This window comes from Helicoverpa armigera, chromosome 13, assembly GCF_030705265.1.
Source record: "Helicoverpa armigera isolate CAAS_96S chromosome 13, ASM3070526v1, whole genome shotgun sequence".
Lineage (NCBI taxonomy): Eukaryota > Metazoa > Arthropoda > Insecta > Lepidoptera > Noctuidae > Helicoverpa > Helicoverpa armigera.
The window spans coordinates 4,697,248-4,715,721 of record NC_087132.1 but is presented as its reverse complement, the minus strand read 5'-3'; the positions used below and the strand labels follow the sequence as shown (position 1 = coordinate 4,715,721).

Genomic DNA, 18,474 nt, shown 5'->3' with positions numbered 1-18,474 from the left:
TTGAGAGCTTCTTAATTATCTGAACTCAAAACAAATTATTGAATTAACTCAAAAACAAACTTGAAACAACAAATCTACTTTAAATGTTACACGTTTCGCAAAAGGAACTCGTATTTTTAAATTGCTTAGCTAAGAACATGTGCCGTGATGAACCACGTTGATTGATTATAACGATTTAGGCATCTTTTAAAATATGAAAAATAATAGAATTGTCAACTTACCAAACAATATGGTTAACAACTTAACTTGGTTACTAATCATCAGGTACAGTCCGTAAATAGAAACTAAATGCAAGAGAACTTGTACTGTAAGGTCCGGCCATCTAATTTGTGCCTTAAACTCCATGGCTTCATACTTTTTTAGATCAAAATCAGAATCACTTTTCACTTCACTAGCACTGTCCCGTAATACTGTGTTATTGTTCTCGAATTGTTCAACTTTGTCATTTTTGTATGTGGGGTGACGAATTTTTAGTTCGGAATGCATGTTTTCGTCACACATTTCGAGGTTTTGCTGCGCTGGAGCCATTTCTGTGAAAGAAAAAAAAAACGTTTTAATCAAACTTTTAAAAAATATTTTTACAGTAAAATTATTGCACTATATAACAAATATTAAATGAAATTGTGTTTTTCAAATGGGTGCGGGCGTTGATAATTAAATACCTATTCAAAAGGGGTCCTAAGAATAAATCGCTTCACGAATTTTTCACACGAATACACGGTTTACTTGGAACTGCTTGTTAGACGGCTGTTCAGCATTTATCTATGTATACGCATCAAATACTACTCGTACGGTTTTATCATTTATATATGAACCTTTAGGATAATCAGTTAGTGTCTGCCTTATCGCTGTATTAGTAAACACAGGTGTTCCGAAAATTTTATACCTATTGATGTTGACGCAACGTGTGTTACTTTGATAAAATATATGAAGGTTGGTCACTTCCTACGGTTTTATGAGTCATTGTGTGCTATCTAAGATAGTCTGGCATATGTTTGTTTTGCTGTTGGTCATTTTAATATATCATTCGCTGCAGGATTATCGGTTACTCATTATTATATTTTTGTGTACATTTACCTATTCGTAATTATTATTCTACTAAAATTTGTACCTTCAGAACTCTTATCGTAAGCCTCTTATGTCTGATCATTTATCAGACGGTCTTGTTATTAAAGCTAAAATTAGTGGCAGAAAATTCTCGGTTCAAGGACAGAGGATAATGAATGCAGTCATTTTAGAAGTTACCATTATGTCATGCCTATTACTTCAGCAAGGGCCTCTGGGAGGAAACAAGCAGTGAGTAGGTGGAATGACTATTCACCATACCCACCTACCGTACCTGTGTTAACACATATGAGGCAGCCTAGAGACATGGCGAATAAAACACCTCGGAATAAAAGTGACTAACTGACTGAGTTACCTCCGGTTTCTCAACACCCAGGCATTTCATCAATAAATTTTAAACAAAAAAATTTAAATAAACTAGACTTAAAGGGTGCATATCAAACATCGGTGATTATTTTTCCGACCCAAATATCGACCAATAGAATTGCACCATTCGACGTCACGTGGTACAACCTACATGGTATTATACTGATAATTTTTTGAATATTTTCTCTGGTCGTTGCTATGTCAAACTGACAGGTTGTGGCCGACATTTGGGACGGAAAAATAATCCCCCGAATACCACACGAGCTTCAAAATTCTCTGGCATTTCCTCAGGTTCTTGCAAACAAATAAAGTCGTCAAGTTTTCCAGGAAAAATCACTCGCGCTTCGCGCTCGTTATTTTTTAACCTGAAAAACTTGACTCCTTCATTTGTTTGCAACGAACCTATCGGAAAATACCCGATAATTTTGAAGCTCTTGTGGTATTATAAGTGAATATTCAGCTATTCATTTTCCTTCTTGAGTATTGTTATTGTTACAGGTACCCACAGCCTTAATGACGAATATAAGCTAGCATTTTGATAAGACTTCACTAAGACTTAGATCATACGATAGGTCTGCCTAAATTACCTACCCAGTCCCTAAAATTTCTAACCTAAATATGTAGATATTATAACGTGCCTATTGTTAAAGTTAATATTTGATTAATTTAGTTGAATGTAGCAGTTAGCGTGTCTAGTTGACGGTATCGGAATACAAATCTATGAACATAAAATACCTAGTTCGTCTGTTCATTTTCTATGTGTCACTCATCCAATTATTATGACTAGACATGAGCTTGGAAATACATTTCTGACAAACATAGCTAGTTGGTAGTAAAATGTGCGCATTGTGTATTTAGTGATTTGTCATCCGCTTATCACAATTCGTATCAGAAGATATTAGCTGAGATCCATAAACCGCCTATTGCTAATAATAGAATAGAGTTGTCAACAGATAAAATGACGTAATGACTAGTTAAGAGCTAAAAATAGAACTCAGCTTAAGCGTAGCGTAGTTGTAACGAAACAGTCATTACACGAAAATAAAAGTTACGTGTTTGGTTTAGTCTTTTTCATTGGACTTAACCGGTTTTTACACATACTTATTGATTTAGAATATAGTTCGGTAAAAAATAAAATATACATAATGTATATGTAGATATTTTTGCATAAAAACAGTGGTTAAATTCTACTTTTAAAGCATGTTACTATTTATCAACCAACCACATTCCACAGGCTTGACAGCAATTTCTTTTATACAGTATTTTATTAAACGCAGCCGCCGAGAAATGTACACATACATTTCTGTTTATTGGTTTGCAGTAAAACGTTTTTCATATACTTAAACTTCGTCAACTAAATACTACCACATTTTTAGGTCTTTTGCTCATACTTTACAAATATTACGTAGTTATTTTATGTTCACTATCTCAATGCCGACCTAAGGATGCCATACAATTTATCGCCAAGATAAAATATTTCAACAAGAAAATCTTGGAATATGCTTTACTTGATTGTTCCAAACTTCCATTGAAGTGTAGGAGTTTCTTTCTGTCCTAAAAATATACCTCAATTGAATTCCAATGTAAATTAGGAAACGTAATAACAAATAATCATTTCCGTCTGTCATTTTGAAATTGTTTAGATTTCCCAAAAAAAGGCCAATTTGTTTTCCGTAGATTAACCTGGAAAACGGGCTTGTATGATTTCTGATCATCAAAATTCTTTTGTGTTTTAATAATAAGGTCTTTCTAGGTATTTACTTATTTTATTTGATCCAGTTATAAAAGGTCAAACAGAATCCATTTTTGTTGTTTAGTAAGTAAATGTTTCTTTTTAGTTAAATATTACTTTTCGTTCGCTAGCAAAATGTTTGACATTAAGATTACATTGGCCTTTGGTTTGTAGAATTCATACGTTATGAAAATACTTACTTTCTTAAAAAAATAAACCTTAGATTGCCAATAGGTTTACCTAACGATGTAAATCCTGAAATTGGCAATAATTGTTGAATATTTCGAGAGTAATGAAAATTCCTCGGCATTACGTCATTGTCGAAAAGGTTCATCAGAAATCCGACGCTGACTTTCGAGAGACACAGTTATCAAATTAATTCGTGATTCCTTTAGTTGGAGTTTCGAACTTTGAAACTGCTCCAAGTTCTTAAAACATTTAAATAAATCGTTTCAACATTTTGTCTGATCCTTCAAATACTTTAAAAGGTTAGTAAACAGTAAGTTATTTATGCTCAATTATGGATTACCAAAGAAAGCCTTAAAAAATATATGCCTCAAAAAAATGTTTTCTTAACATTGTAGGTACAGATCTTTTATCAGAATGCATCTTATTTACGTCAGTTAAGGACGAAACCATTTGAATTGCCGTGCCAATAATGTCGTGAGTGATGCAACATTGTGAATGGGTCGTAAAGCCACGCATTTTAATTACGTACAATTACCATTGTTTTTCTCCATGCACGATAGTGTGCGCTATTGTTATGAGCTATCAAAGCATGAGACTCTAGAGTACCTACCTAAAAGAAATTGTTGTTTTGGTTTCTTTACATACACATTTTATTGAAAAAAGTATATTATATTGCTAGATGCAGTCAACCCGCCAAAATATTTTGAATATATTTTTATTTCAATTCTCCAGAAAAAGAGGTGGTATTTTAATAAAACTTCAAAGAAAGAAGTAATTTTGAAAACTATATAAAGTTAAATAAATGATTTGAATAAATAGTTTTTCATTTTAAATCACTGTCTGAAACATATTTTTATGAAATATCTCGTATTTGTATAAGCGTAAACAACAAAGTTTTATTACGTTTTACAACGAATCCGTTCAATGGAAATCCCTATCAAAAGTTTTTCATTAAAATGTAGTAGGGACTTGAAATTAGTATTTGATGTCTATGCAATTCTATGCTAATTGTTTCGATATTTATTATTGCTTTTAGTAAAAAGCTAATCATAATTCGACTTTTAAAACACATAATAACATACACCAATAAAAAGCATAAAAATCTAAACTACACTTACGTAATAGGTGCACAGTTTAAAATAAAAATATCCTGTGTGTAGGTATCCTTCATAACAAATATTCATTATCTTAATGATCACCGTATTATCATCAAACATTAAAGATATGTTATATAAGCCTGGAATTTCATATACCAACTGAGGTATAATCAAGTAGTAACATGATAAGGCTTAATCCTAGATAGGTGCTCAAGATATTACCCTACAGGTACCTAGTTATTAGGTAATATTTACCTAAAGTCTAGACTTTACATTTACATTCCATGGATTCCTTGAAAGGCACGTGTGAATATTTAGGTGTTCCGAAAGGGAATAGATGTGAACAATAATATTATATAGTTTTGGCACGGTAACAACCGATTTCAGACCTTCACAGCGTGTCAGATCTATCAGTATGCTATGTTTTTGTACTAAAGAGTTCTGTTACGTCAAAATTAATATTTCCTTATTTCTTTGAATGAAATAAGAAAAATATAAAAAATAAAAAAACCAGTCGCCTAAAATACTTGCAAAAATAAATTACACTCGACTGAAACTACTTTCTTTTTACGTAGTTATTCAAGGAGTCTAAAAATATAACGTTCTTACATGACTTATAAAAATACGTTGTAATGTTCAGCGCTGTTACTGTTCTTGAATATTTATAAGTACCTAACAGTTTTAAAGGGTCGATTCTGTACAAGTTTGTAAAAGTACTGAAAAGGTCTTGTTTTTTCAACTTCTATTGATTTAGTACGAAAAAGTTGACTACGGCTAGAACCTTACCTAGCGACTCATGAAAATGTTGAAATAATAGTCAGAAATATTGATACCGTAAATCTTTGATTGAGATAAAGTTGGGATATTAAATAAATACTTTGAAGTTGTCTAGATCAAATTCTATTGAAAATAATGTGAAATAAAATGTTATTACATTTTTTAGAAAAAAAATTTACCTACCTACAATATTTTTATATAGATATAAGTACGAATAAATCAGTCCAAAGTAATTGTGATGGCTGAAGAGAAACGTGTGTTTTCGCAATATGAGAAAGTTGCTTGAAAAGACCTTGGTCTACCTCATTCAGTATGTACAAAATAAGAAATGTAGCCACCTAGTGCTTAAGCATTTTCAATAAAATATTTTCAGAGTTACTTTTTCATTGCGGCTCGAAAGAGTTTAATTAAATTTTTATTTTTGCCAGAACCGGGTATAAATAAAGTCTTGGAATTCTTTCCCCTATTTTATTTGCCGTTGATATTGACATTCCTTTTTAGATTACAAGTGACATGTTACAAATTGTTGTATCTGAAATTTAATCAAACCTACCTTGGATGAAGAACTTCAAGAAATCAAGGGCTAACAAAGTCAAACATTTTACTACATCTCATCCCTTTATTACGTTAAAGAAATGTTCTCTAATATTATAACAAAGAGATGAAATTTCTAAAGCACTAAAGTGATTTATAAATAAAGACAAAGTTGAAATCTGCTTCTCAAAAAAGGTAGCCTTTTTAGATTTATATAGGTAGTTGCTAATTGTGAATATAGTATTTATTATTTTTTCCTCGTATTTATACAAGTTTTTCGAAACATATAAATTTCAGTTAAACAAAATATTTTTCATCCCACCATCTCGGAAAGAGTAGTTTTACCCATTGATATCTGAGTGCTTAGTGCGAGTTTTCGTGAATTTTTTTACGGACTCACATGAGAGCGCGTATACTAAGATTTGTGTGGAACAAAAACAGCTCCACCTAGTGTCAAAAATTGGAACCTGTCTTTGTTCCATACAAACAGTGTTGCCAACAGTTGTAGAAGCTTACCACCAGAGTCAACTTTTAAAACCACCAGAAAACCACTAACAAAAATTTATCCCACACTTAAAATCACCAAATTCACCACTAAAAAAATATTGTTTATATTTTATTGTAACCTAAAACAATTTAATCATCCAAAGATGTAACTCGGCAACGATAGAAAATTAAAACAGACAAAGCATTACATCTGTTTAGCAATTCATCCGACCCGATCCGAATCCTTCACAAATTATAATCGGCGTAGTAGTTTCACAAATTGTTTAGTTACGCATTTGACCAATGAATGAGTACTTAATATAATTATATAGTAGTCGTTCACCTTTTTGTTTTGTAGATGCTTTTTTGACATTCCGTGAGACTTCAAATGTCCATAGTAACTCCTTAAAGTTGTACCACAAAACTTACATTTCGCTACTTGACCCGCAGTACTTTCAACATTTCGCCACTAAATAGGGGACTTAAACCACCAGTATTAGTGGAAAATCCACTAAGTTGGCAACACTGCATACAAATCTTAGTATACGCGCTCTCATGTGAGTCCGTAAAAAAATTCACGAAAACTCGCACTAAGCACTCTGAGCGCAAAAGTCGTTTTTATCCTCTAGAGCGGCAAAGTGATTTGAATTTAGAACATCGTGTGCAATACTCCATTTGTGAAAATCTCGATAAAACTTTTCAAACAAATACATATTAACCAAATAAAATACTGCTTAAAATAATTATTCAATTAATTAAGTATTTTTTATTATTGTTTTTACACAGATTTTTAACGTCGTTTCATTTTTAAAGTGAGTTTTGAAATATATGAACTTTAATAGGTACCTACAGCTTTTTAATTTGATACTCGTATGTGCGCGCCATTTTGTTTTTTTGCATTTAGTAATTTCCTCGATGAGGTGGGATGAAAAGTTACGTGTTGCACTCGAGTGCAAAGATTTTTCACCTTGTGCTCTTTTGATTCCCTCGCTATCGCTCAGGATTCTAATTATTGAAACCCTCGCTACGCTCGTGTTTCAATTTTAGAATCCTTCGCTTGCTCGGTCATCAAAATTGAGCCCGCGGTTAAAAAGCAACTTTGCACTCTTGTATAACAAATAACTATTGTCACGTAAATAAATAAACAAAAAAATCTGTTTCAATATTCAGTTTGCTTTTCCAGCGAGGACGAGTTAAAATACTATTTATTTTTGTTTTGAAATAAATTGCAATATTTTCGCGAAAGTTTAATTGTAACTAGCTGGTGCCCGCGACTTCGTCTGCGCAGGTTTAGTATTTCGAACAATATGTTTACAAATTGTAGCCTTGTAGTGTTATTCTGATGTATAAGCTATATTATTGTAAAGTTTCATTAAAATCCATTCAGAAGTTTTTGCGTGAAAGAGTAACAAACATCCATACATCCATACATACAAACTTTCGCGTTTATAATATTAGTAGGATAGTTGCATGTTTTCTTTTACGTCCAACTAACATTTTTTTCAGCCGACCTCGACAGGTTTCAGTGTTACAGCGTTGGAGGACAAGGTCAAGTTCACGTCTACGTGGTATTCTTACGGCCTTTCCTTATTCATCTGTTGATTTGATTACTGAAGATAGAATTTTGACACGAGCCTCATACAAGCTATTTCAAAATATCTATAGCCCCTACGGAATAAAAACAACTGATAGAATTTTGGCAATGCCTCAATCCGCCGTCTCTCTGACTACCTACTTTTCTGAATTGCAGACCTCTCAGGCCAATTTTTCGAGTTTTTCTAAAAACCTATAGATGTAGGTTTTAAGGAAAATGTTTACACCGATAGTGTAAAGATTGAATTAGGAAAGTCATTCTATTCAAGCAGATTGTTACGGCTGCGAGAGGGCAGCATGGCAAATGCTGGCTGTCAGGTCGCAAGGAGATTACGACATCTAATAGGAACAAGAAACAGAAGATCAGAAGTGATAAATGAGGAAGATTACGTCTGAGGTACAGACATAAAACATAGACAGCACAGCCATAGTCATTAGTTACTGCTAAGGGTACGTTTAAATCAAACAAAGCCCTTGAGTTAGGATGACAACATTTTTCTAGATCGCTTAGTACCTACTTACTTATTAGAGAATCTTTGAGAATGCCGTGTGTTTGCTTCGAAAATTGCAAAGATTAAAACCAGGAGAGTAGGTACTAATAAAGTGACTACTTAATTAAAATAAAAAATCAACTGCTATTCATTAGTTCCCAAACTGATAAGATTAAAATAACCAGAATTGGATGAATAATGCCAAACTATAATTTCAAGGTTTCAAAAAAAGCTTAATAGGTAATGAAAATACTCTCATTGAACAACTCCGTAATTAAAACGGCGAATAATCCAGAAACGTGAGGCAAGTAGTAAAAGCTATTTTGAACCAGACAAACAATAATTATGAAAGTGAACGAATTCGCAAATACCATACTAAAATATTAAACACACATTTGAATCGACCATAGTCATAACAAATAACCAGACAGATTAGATTTGAAGTATTGTCTATGACTAACATGTTTGAATCGTGAATATGAAAGTAACTGGATAATTTACATACGATGGGGAATCGTTTTTTTTAATGGAAGGCTCAAAATTGTTCCCGTTTTGAATGTTTGTTATAGAGGAAAATGAATTTCTCTGTATCTCGTGTCATTATTTGTAAAGATTATTATCGATAATTGCGAGTGAAATCATGTTTAATCCATTCGAAGAATACACTCTTCCTGCTATCTACAGGAGGTAATAACATCAGGATAAGAAAAATTGCAATCACTATACCTATCTATATTATCTGTGAACTAAAAAATAATAGCCGTTATTATTCGGTGCCAAAAATAGCTGTTATCAAAACGTGTTGTGGCAAGCGCAGTTTACGATACTTATCTTTACACGTGATTAAAATGAATTAGGCTAACATTTTTGTAACTTCCTCTTTCATTTAGTTTAATTAATATATTTTATAGGTTGCAACTCTAATCCCTTGAAGAAATACATTAATGGTGACTATGCATGTAGTTAACACATCCTTACTAATCCTTACTAATATTATAAATCGGAAAGTGAGTTTGTTTGTTTGTTTGTTTGTTTGTTTGTTTGTTTGTTCCGCTTTCACGCCGTAACTACTGAACCGATTGCTTTGAAATTTTGCAGACGTAAAGTTAGAAGTCCGGATTAAATAATAGGGTACTTTTTATCCCGAAAAAAAATAGATATTCCCGAGGGAAAACATAAATATTGTTTGCTTGATGGATGTATTGTAGATGGCGCTGTGTGTCGTTTACAACAAGGTAATATATTGCAAACGAATATAATCATGGACATTTAGAAGCTAAATGATACGATAATGAATCCCCGAAAATGAGGAATTCCCGAGGGATGATGTACAATTTGTTTAATCGTCTAAACTGTTTTTTTTACATCTACTTATATATTGCAAACGAATATGAACATATAAATTTATAAGCTAAATGATACGATAATGAATCCTCGAAAATGAGGAATTCCCGAGGGATGACGTACAATTTGTTTTATCGTGAAATAACTATAATTCAACGAATTACTAATTGGTATAAGTATTAGTTAAGTTATTTAGTTCTTGAGGTATGCGATAGATGGCGCTGGGTGTTTTTAAAACGTGGTAACGATGTGTTTTTAAAATACGTAAGAAGTGGAATGATAGCTTTTTAAAACGTGGTGACGTTGTTTTTTTTAAGATACGTAAGAAGTGCAATGATATCTCGCGCTTTAACCTGTAGCTCATTGTTCAATCGCGAGCTTCCCGATAGCTCGATAGATGGCGTTGTGCTTTTCTATATCGCGGTGTTAAGGTTCGCCGCGAATTAGTCTTAAGGTGTTTTGAAATCAGTGGGGCCCAGTAGGGCCAGGGCCAGCCGGGGCTGCGGGTTGTTCGAAAGAGATACCGCGGCCCTGGTATATAAAAGGCCTAGGACGGAACACGACGATTTTAGTCAGTAAGAGTCTGACACTCCCTCACCGCTGCTAACCCACAGCGGGAGGGCTCATTTGATGATTTTACGCCGCTAAAAAAAAATGGTGTTTTCAAATAAATATTTTTTTTTTGTACTCGCTCTGGAAGCAGTGTCTAACACTCATACACTTATTCGGTGCACTTTTCGACTCATTTACTTGCTGTTTTATCTTTATTCACTGATTTTCGCTTTTTTTGGTTCCTACCATTTTACATTGAATTGTGTATTTTATAGATTTTAGGTTTTAAGCAGTAGCTGTATAATAGTTAGGTTTAGTTAGTTTAGTGCTTTTTTTCTAGGTCTTAGATTTTTCCGTGGGAATGAGAAGTTTTCTTATAGTTGTGATTTATACCGCAATATAACCGAATTCCACGCGGGCGAAGCCGCGGGCGGAAAGCTAGTAATATTATAAATCGGAAAGTGAGTTTGTTTGTTTGTTTGTTTGTTCCGCTTTCACGCCGTAACTACTGAACCGATTGCTTTGAAATTTTGCAGACGTAAAGTTAGAAGTCCGGATTAAATAATAGGGTACTTTTTATCCCGATATTTTAGATATTCCCGAGGGAAAACAAAAATATTGTTTGCTTGATGGATGGATTGTAGATGGCGCTGTGTGTCGCCATTGCATCCCGCAATATAACCGAATTCCACGCGGGCGAAGCCGCGGGCGGAAAGCTAGTTTTATATAATTTGTATGTGTTATGAAAAGAGTTCGCACCTCCTTTTTGTAACGTTAAATGCTGAGCAAACAATGAGCAGTGTTCAGAAACTGTTAATGCGAAATATTTGTAGATACATGGCTGCAGCGTATAGTTAAGAGACCCAATAATATAAAATTCACATGAAACCGTAGTGAAAGCCAGTACTAGATATAAATACTGTACGAATGTTGAATATTTCCTAGAAATCAATGTTACCTCTTAAAACACTTCACATTATCAGCGAGGCGCATTACCGCACAGTTGGAGCTCAACATGAATCATAGAGTTATAGTTAGCTAGATGTGACGTCACTTCAGCATAGACTCGTGGATTTTCCTCCATTATGTTGGTATATTTGACGAGCGACCCACTTTATGCCTAGCAGACCTTGAGACCTTGAAGTCGCGAGGGCCCGCTAGCTACCATATTAAAATGCGGGCTTGATTTAATTTTGAGATCAAATTGGAATAGTTCTACCTAATATTTCTTAAAAAAATACCCAATGGAGAAGGAATATATCTTAAGTAAACTCAAACAGACTCTTTGTTCACGAGTGAACAATGAATAGAATTTGTTTTGTAAATAATAACAAGCTAGAATTAGTAAGAAATATGGTCGTAGCTAAGTGACACTTAATTTAAACGAAAGTGGCATCTTGTGCAGGTGATGAGTTGAAATGAAACGCGTGTAACTGAAGCGATGAATTTCATGTTTTATTTATGAACGAAGGGCCCTGAACCCTAGAAGTTATGCTTACGTTTTGTCGGAGCGCTTTTAGCATAATATTTTTCGGGTTTCTTGTGATTATTTCAATTTAATCCGTGGCTCATTTACCTAATTTAAAATCACATTCATACGTAAATGGTTACACAAAATATAACGCGTTAATACATTACTGGTTTAATATAAAGTTGAAGCGGAAAGCAGATGAAATTAAAATAATCCTTCGCAGTGCAATTTACACCCCAAGTAAATTCCTGGAAATATCTGTTTCGACAACATCGAGAGAAATGCTCAAACACGTGCAAATTTTAAGCGATTTCGCGTTCGTCAATTTAAAATTGAAACACGTTCTCGAAACTAAACGCTTCCTAATTCCTATGATCTCAAATTATGATGGAAGGTCACGTAAATGTTTGCGATTATGTTTACTTAATGCATCTTTGATGTTCTCGCAAGGTTAGCGCCATTCAACTATGACTACCAGTCTCTTCGGTGAAGCGTTACATCTGTCTTTACGATACAAACTGTTGTCTATATCGTAGGACTGTTACACTTCCCAGTCCCCTCCCGCTCAGTGGGAGGGAGGTATCTGATAATTTCCCACCTCCAAAATTCAACTTTCATATGAACAGGTTTAGTTATGAATAGTTTTCAGTCTATGTACTACATTTACGTGTTGATATACCCATCCTACATTGTTTCAAATTATCACTTAAATGGTAACAAATTAATTTAGTTTCTAAGTAGGATTTTTGGTCTCAGTGTTCAATATTTATTTGGTCCCAAATGTTTTGATTATAGGTAGGTACTTACACGTGACATATTTTATACTTGTGTTATATTAAAAATATCTAACATAGACCTTATTTACGACACAATTAAGATTGTAAATTGCTTGTTCATGTAAAGGCATGCGGACTAATGGTTGATGGCTTACAGCACAAAATAGGAACATAAGTCAATCTCATGTATGTACTTCACTTTTCATGCCTAAACTCGGCGGTCGCGCTAGGGCTGTCGACTTTTTTATGCGCATAAAACTAACGTGGTAGTGGTACTAGTATCTAATTATTTGATTTATTATTGAGAATAAAACAGGAAAAATGAAATATAAACCAAAACCTAATAATAAAATATTTAATGTGGCTTACAAGAGGTTAATAAACACTTTCAAAGGAAATTCATTTGAACGAGATACCAAACTTTTTTAGAAACCGCAATTTATAATTCTGTTATTCATAAATATATACTTACCCTACTCTTTACTTGCGAAAAAAATATTTTTGTGTGTAATGGGTTGGTATGTACAGTCCCTGATCTAAGCTTGCTTCTGTCTACAGAAACCTTGATGTGCTAGTTTTATTTCGTCTACCTTACAACATACTCTCGCCATGATCACAAAAATTATCAACTCCTACTAGTAATAATCTTTGAGGGTAGGTTGGGAAGTTCGCCTGGGTCGACACTAGCAAAACTTATTACGGCATTGGGCCAGAGGCCGCCGCCACAAAATACATAGGTACAGAAGTCAATCTCATGTATGTACTTCACTTTTCATGCCTAAACTCGGCGGTCGCGCTAGGGTCGTCAACTTTTTATGCGCATAAAACTAACGTGGTAGTGGTACTCGTATCTAATTATTTGATTTCTTGTTAAGAATAAAACAGGAAAAATGAAATATAAACCAATAATAATAAAATATTTAATGTGGCATACATGAGGTTAATAAACACTTTCAACGGAAATTCGTTTGAACGAGATACCGAACTTTTTCAGAAACCGCAATTTATAATTTTGTTATTCATACATATACTTATAGGTACTTACTTATTACTCTTTACTTGCGAAAAAAAATATTTTTGTATGTAATGGGTTGGTACAGTCCCTGATCTAAGCTTGCTTCTACCTACAGAAACCTTGATTTGCGAGGTTTATTTCGTCTACCTTACAACATACTCTCGCCATGAATTATCAACTCCTACTACTTAGTAATAATCTTTGAGGGTAGGTTGGGCGGTTCGCCTGGGCCGACACTAGCAAAACTTATTACGGCATTGGGCCAGAGGCCGCCAGGGCGCTTACCTACCCACCTAACTGTACCTACCTACTGCGTTTATTAAAAGAACCATCGAAATATGAGAAAATAAGTAGGTCCATACTATAGGCAGGCCTCCGTCACTCCATGTACTTGCGCGCTATAAGTGCCTACCGCCCAGCCGAGCGGTCTCGGTCCGCCGGCGGATCAAATTCAGTTGCGGTTTTCACAAGCGAAGCGCGCGCACGCCGTTCAATTTTTAACCGACTTCTAATATTGCTGTTCGTTCGTAAGCGCATTACGATGCCGTGTGGTGCCTTATGTGCTGTAACTTTAAAGATTTTTTTATTTTACCTACACACTGATGTATATAATTATGTTTTATCTAGGTTTCTTCTACAGTCAGCACCAATAGGTATATAAAACAAAACAAACTTACAAAAATAATAAAACAAACTTTAAAAAAAGAGAACCGACTTCAAAACACTAAACCGTAAGAAATAATTTATTTTTTGATGTCGGTGCTTTTTCGATTCGTAATTACCAGCTGTTAGCACCAACATAAAAAAAAAAAAAACAAATTATTTCTTACGGCTTTGTGCCTTATTTGAAGTCGGTTCTCTTTTTTTAAGGCTTTTTTTTTTTCATTTCTAGTGAACATCTCCGAAGATCATCATCAAACTAAGAAGTATTATACTTATTTTAAAACGTTCTCCTAAATGTAACAAATCCTTTTCTGAAAATCGCATCGATATCGGTTTAGCCAAACGCGAGATTATCGCGCACAAACATACATACCTACAAACCATACAAGTCAAACTTCTCAGTTTGGCCTGTACCTATGTCTAATCACCTCCTTTTTTTTAAGTTCGTTAAATATTTTATAAATGATAAAATTTTTAACTGCCACATAAAAGTCAGAACATATTCACAGTTCTCTATAACATAGATAAAAAGTTATGTTAATTTAATTTTACCGAAGAGGCAGCCCTGCGATTACTGTGGAATCGCGCGGTGCGAAGCAATCACTGCTGTACGCTTGAGCATTTAGGCGCATTTTAGCATACAGTGGTTGCTGACGCGAAGGAGTAGGCAATTATCGTAATAGGTATTGGAAGTTTTCTACTGAGTGAAGTATCTGTAGTAATCTGTGCTATAGGTAATACGGCAGGCTAAAAAACGACAGTTCACTGTTTATTGTTGTAGTAAAACAACCGTCCACTGAACAATTACATATAATACGACTTTTTTTGTTGCTCCATTATTACTTTTTCTTTTGTTATTAAAATTAAAAATATTACAGTCAAATTACAGTTAGGTATGTATCAAAACGCGTGCACATTTATCTACCTTGTGTGTGACGCGCGTATCTCAAGAAAACGGCAGCCCCGCTCGCACTGTTTTGAGTTGTTTTGAGACAGCGCGTCTGTGAACACGCACACATAGACACCTATGTCTGCGTGACTCGAACGCGCTTTATATGTAGATTGACTTCTGTACCTATGTATTTTGTGCCGCCGCGCCGGGGCGCTTACCTACCCACCTAACTGTAGGTACCTACCAACTGCGTTTATTAAACGAACCATCGAAATATGAGAAAGCAGGTACATACTATAGGTAATACGGCAGACTAAAAAAACGACTGTTCACTGTTTATAGTTGTATTAAAACAACCGTCCACTGAACAATTTAATACGACTTTTTTTGTTACTCCATTATTACTTTTTCTTTTGTTATTAAAATTAAAAATATTGCAGTCAAATTACAGTTAGTATCACAACGCGTGCACATTTATTTACCTTGTGTGTGGCGCGCGTATCTCAAGAAAATGACAGCCGCGCTCGCACTGTTTTGAGTTGTTTTGAGACAGCGCGTCTGTGAACACGCACACATAGACACCTATGTCTGCGTGACTCGAACGCGCTTTGTATGTAGATTGACTTCTGTACCTATGTATTTTGTGCTTACAGTTTATGGAACAAACAAACAATTAATATAAACAATTATTTGGAGTGTGTTGACAAAGGTCACGTCATATCGTTTTACAGAGTAAAAGTGTGAGTCACTCCTACATGTCGAAAAGTTTCTGTTGGAAAAAGCATGACTTTGATCTTCTGCTGCTGAAATTACGTGCCCCATACATCATTAAATAATTTTTTGGGCGACTCATTTGAGTGTAACTTCACATGTAAAAATCGTTAGGTAGGTTTTTCGTTTTATTCTTCAAGTCCTTTAAAATTTTTGATATATGTCTGACATCTGATAACACTATCAATGTTAATGTTTTTGACTGTATTCAAATGAGTCACAGGATAACTACGCATCTACATTTACCTGAAAGGTTCTCGTAAAATCTTATGACGAGATTCTACCAAAAGTGCGCACATTAAATTCACGTAAAATTCATCATTCATAGGTTTAATGTACCTAGACGTTCGGCGAGAGATGTATGGCACAAAAGCTACAATGCCGCGAAAATTTTAGCAATGTTTTAACACAATTTGTAACGGTTTGCTAGAGCGAGTAGATCAGAAGAAACATTGGTGGACGTCATAGAACCGCAACGTGCCGCCGACTGATGGAATCTCAGCTTATAACAACATTCTCAATAACGTAGGGTATCGTATTGATAAATTGACTACCCTCGAATAGCGTGATAGGTTCCTAAGTGAAACTGACGTATACCCTTCCCCTGCCCTTCTTATTCTTGCTGTTTAGGGTACCTGCTTACTTATACCCTTCTTGTTCTTGTTTGTATTCGTAAATGGCCCTCATAATAATAATAAATCAAACTGTCGGGGTTTAAGTGCTTATGTTCAAGTAATGTTTATGTTAACCAGTTACTAGAATCTATACATTACATTGTTTTGTTTTTAACAGCAACAGGATTTGTTTTCTCTTTGACTATCTTGCACGTGCATACAATCAAAATGAGGTTTTATGATACATTAAGATATGAGAAAAGATAGAATTGAATTCTTTGATAAGGTATAGATAGATTGGTAGGTATAGTCAACTTTATTCGAACCACAGAACGAAAAAAAAAAAACATTAAACTAACTCACCCATTACGTACTAACAAGGAGTAGAATAATAAGATTGTCGAAGTCCAATAAAGTATAAAAGGTAAAGAGGCTAGAAAATTTTCCCTAAGTACGATTCTCAGAAAATGGAACACGACGAAAATTAAATACCTAATACGTAGTAGGGATCACATTATTACGTAATTTAAAAAAATGTAAGTTAATTTACGTAAGTTTAGGTATCCTGTAGTCAGTGAAAATCCTGTTGTAAGATATCTCACTTTCGAACCTATCAACATCCAAGTATTTTCACAGAGAATCTCAGCGGAGATGCAAAGAAAACAGATTCCCCTAGGAATACTTACTTATTCAGTAAACGAAGAATTCAGATAATTTAAATACTTTTTAGTTTGTTATTAACTGAAAAATAAAATGAAAGTTTTTGTTCTCTAGAGTAAAAATAAGGTTAAATAAAATGAAATATATTTTAGGCAGGTAAAAAATGTTACTACAAAGTTACCTCATTGTCAGTGTTCTTTGTCAGTACTTTAATATTTAACTAATTCTACTGGCTTTGAGATTATCAGTTAGTCGTGCTATGACGCGGTGTTTAAACAGCCTTTCGTGTGTTTCTGCCATAAAAACAGTTTGGATTTCATGTATGAATTGTGTCACGTGAATGAAAAAAGTTTGAAATAATGTCGAAAACTAGTCACAGGACTTAATAACTATGACGGCAACAGGTAGACTCTTGAAATTCCATCTGTTACGGCTTTTTTAGACTTAGACCGTAGATTCCGTAAATAAATAATTGTATTTTAGGCCGTTTTATACGTATACGCGACTTCTGCTGGACCGGTTTTTTTATCAGAAAAGTCAGGTGAAACGTAATTTTTTCGTAAATGCCTGGCAGAGGCTAACTTAAAAAGTCATCAAAGAGTCACAAAATACGATTATGAATTGGAGTGGTCTCTTCTACCATTCAATTCAAAGTCCAATATTGTGTTTGCGCACAAATTCATTGGTGTTAAGTACGCGGTATTTGAAACAAGGAGAACCGTATCTATTCCACAATTCAGAGAATCATAAGAATCTCGATTCCCACCTATTTACTGAGCTATTTACTTTTTACGTGACGTCATAACTTAAGTAGGGATAAGTAGAAACTTGATACCTAGCACTCTGACTCCTTCCGAAGGAGTATAGGTTTCATCTATTCGACGATGACGCCACTGGAGCGGCAATTGGCATTAGGTATGTTTATTTTAGGAAAATAATAGAACAGGCAGTCATTGTTTCTCTCTTTAGAGATTCATATTTGGTACTGTACCTAATTTAATAATTTTTGGTACACAATTACGTTGCAGGAAAGTTCAATTTATTAAATATTACCAATGCCTCTCGAGGTAGCTAGGTAGATAGGAAATCTATCCATTAGGGGGAAAACATCCAGTCGAGGTGATGTCATGTCAGTGAGACATAATGTAGACTATGTATAATAAATAGTATTATTAAATATACATAATAGCAAAGATTTTCAGAAGCAAAAAGTCAAGGAAACAACTTCAACAAATTACGAATCTGGAGGAAAACTTCGTGAGGAAATCTGAACCATTTGGTTATTCCCTGACGCTGGGTGTGTTTGCCACATTTTCACAATAAACATTATTTGCACATTACATAAATGCATTCTAAAATACGGTTGCGGAGCATTTGCTCAAGAAT

General features: G+C 34.3%; 1 protein-coding gene across 2 annotated transcripts in view; it reads right to left on the bottom strand.

The window, feature by feature from the left end:
• The window catches only part of LOC110371614 ((11Z)-hexadec-11-enoyl-CoA conjugase), a 42,786-nt gene that overhangs the window by 19,283 nt on the left and 5,029 nt on the right, over nucleotides 1-18,474 (bottom strand). Inside the window, exons 1-2 of one of the 2 annotated variants that reach the window (XM_049840511.2) lie at nucleotides 663-818; nucleotides 222-530 (exon numbers count right to left, since the gene is read on the bottom strand). In XM_049840511.2, the coding sequence (XP_049696468.2) occupies nucleotides 222-528 (307 nt within the window). In that variant the 5' untranslated portion in view covers nucleotides 529-530; nucleotides 663-818. Of the gene's footprint in view, nucleotides 1-221; nucleotides 531-662; nucleotides 819-18,474 lie in introns of those variants that run through there. The other variant, XM_049840512.2, reaches the window with a different exon arrangement.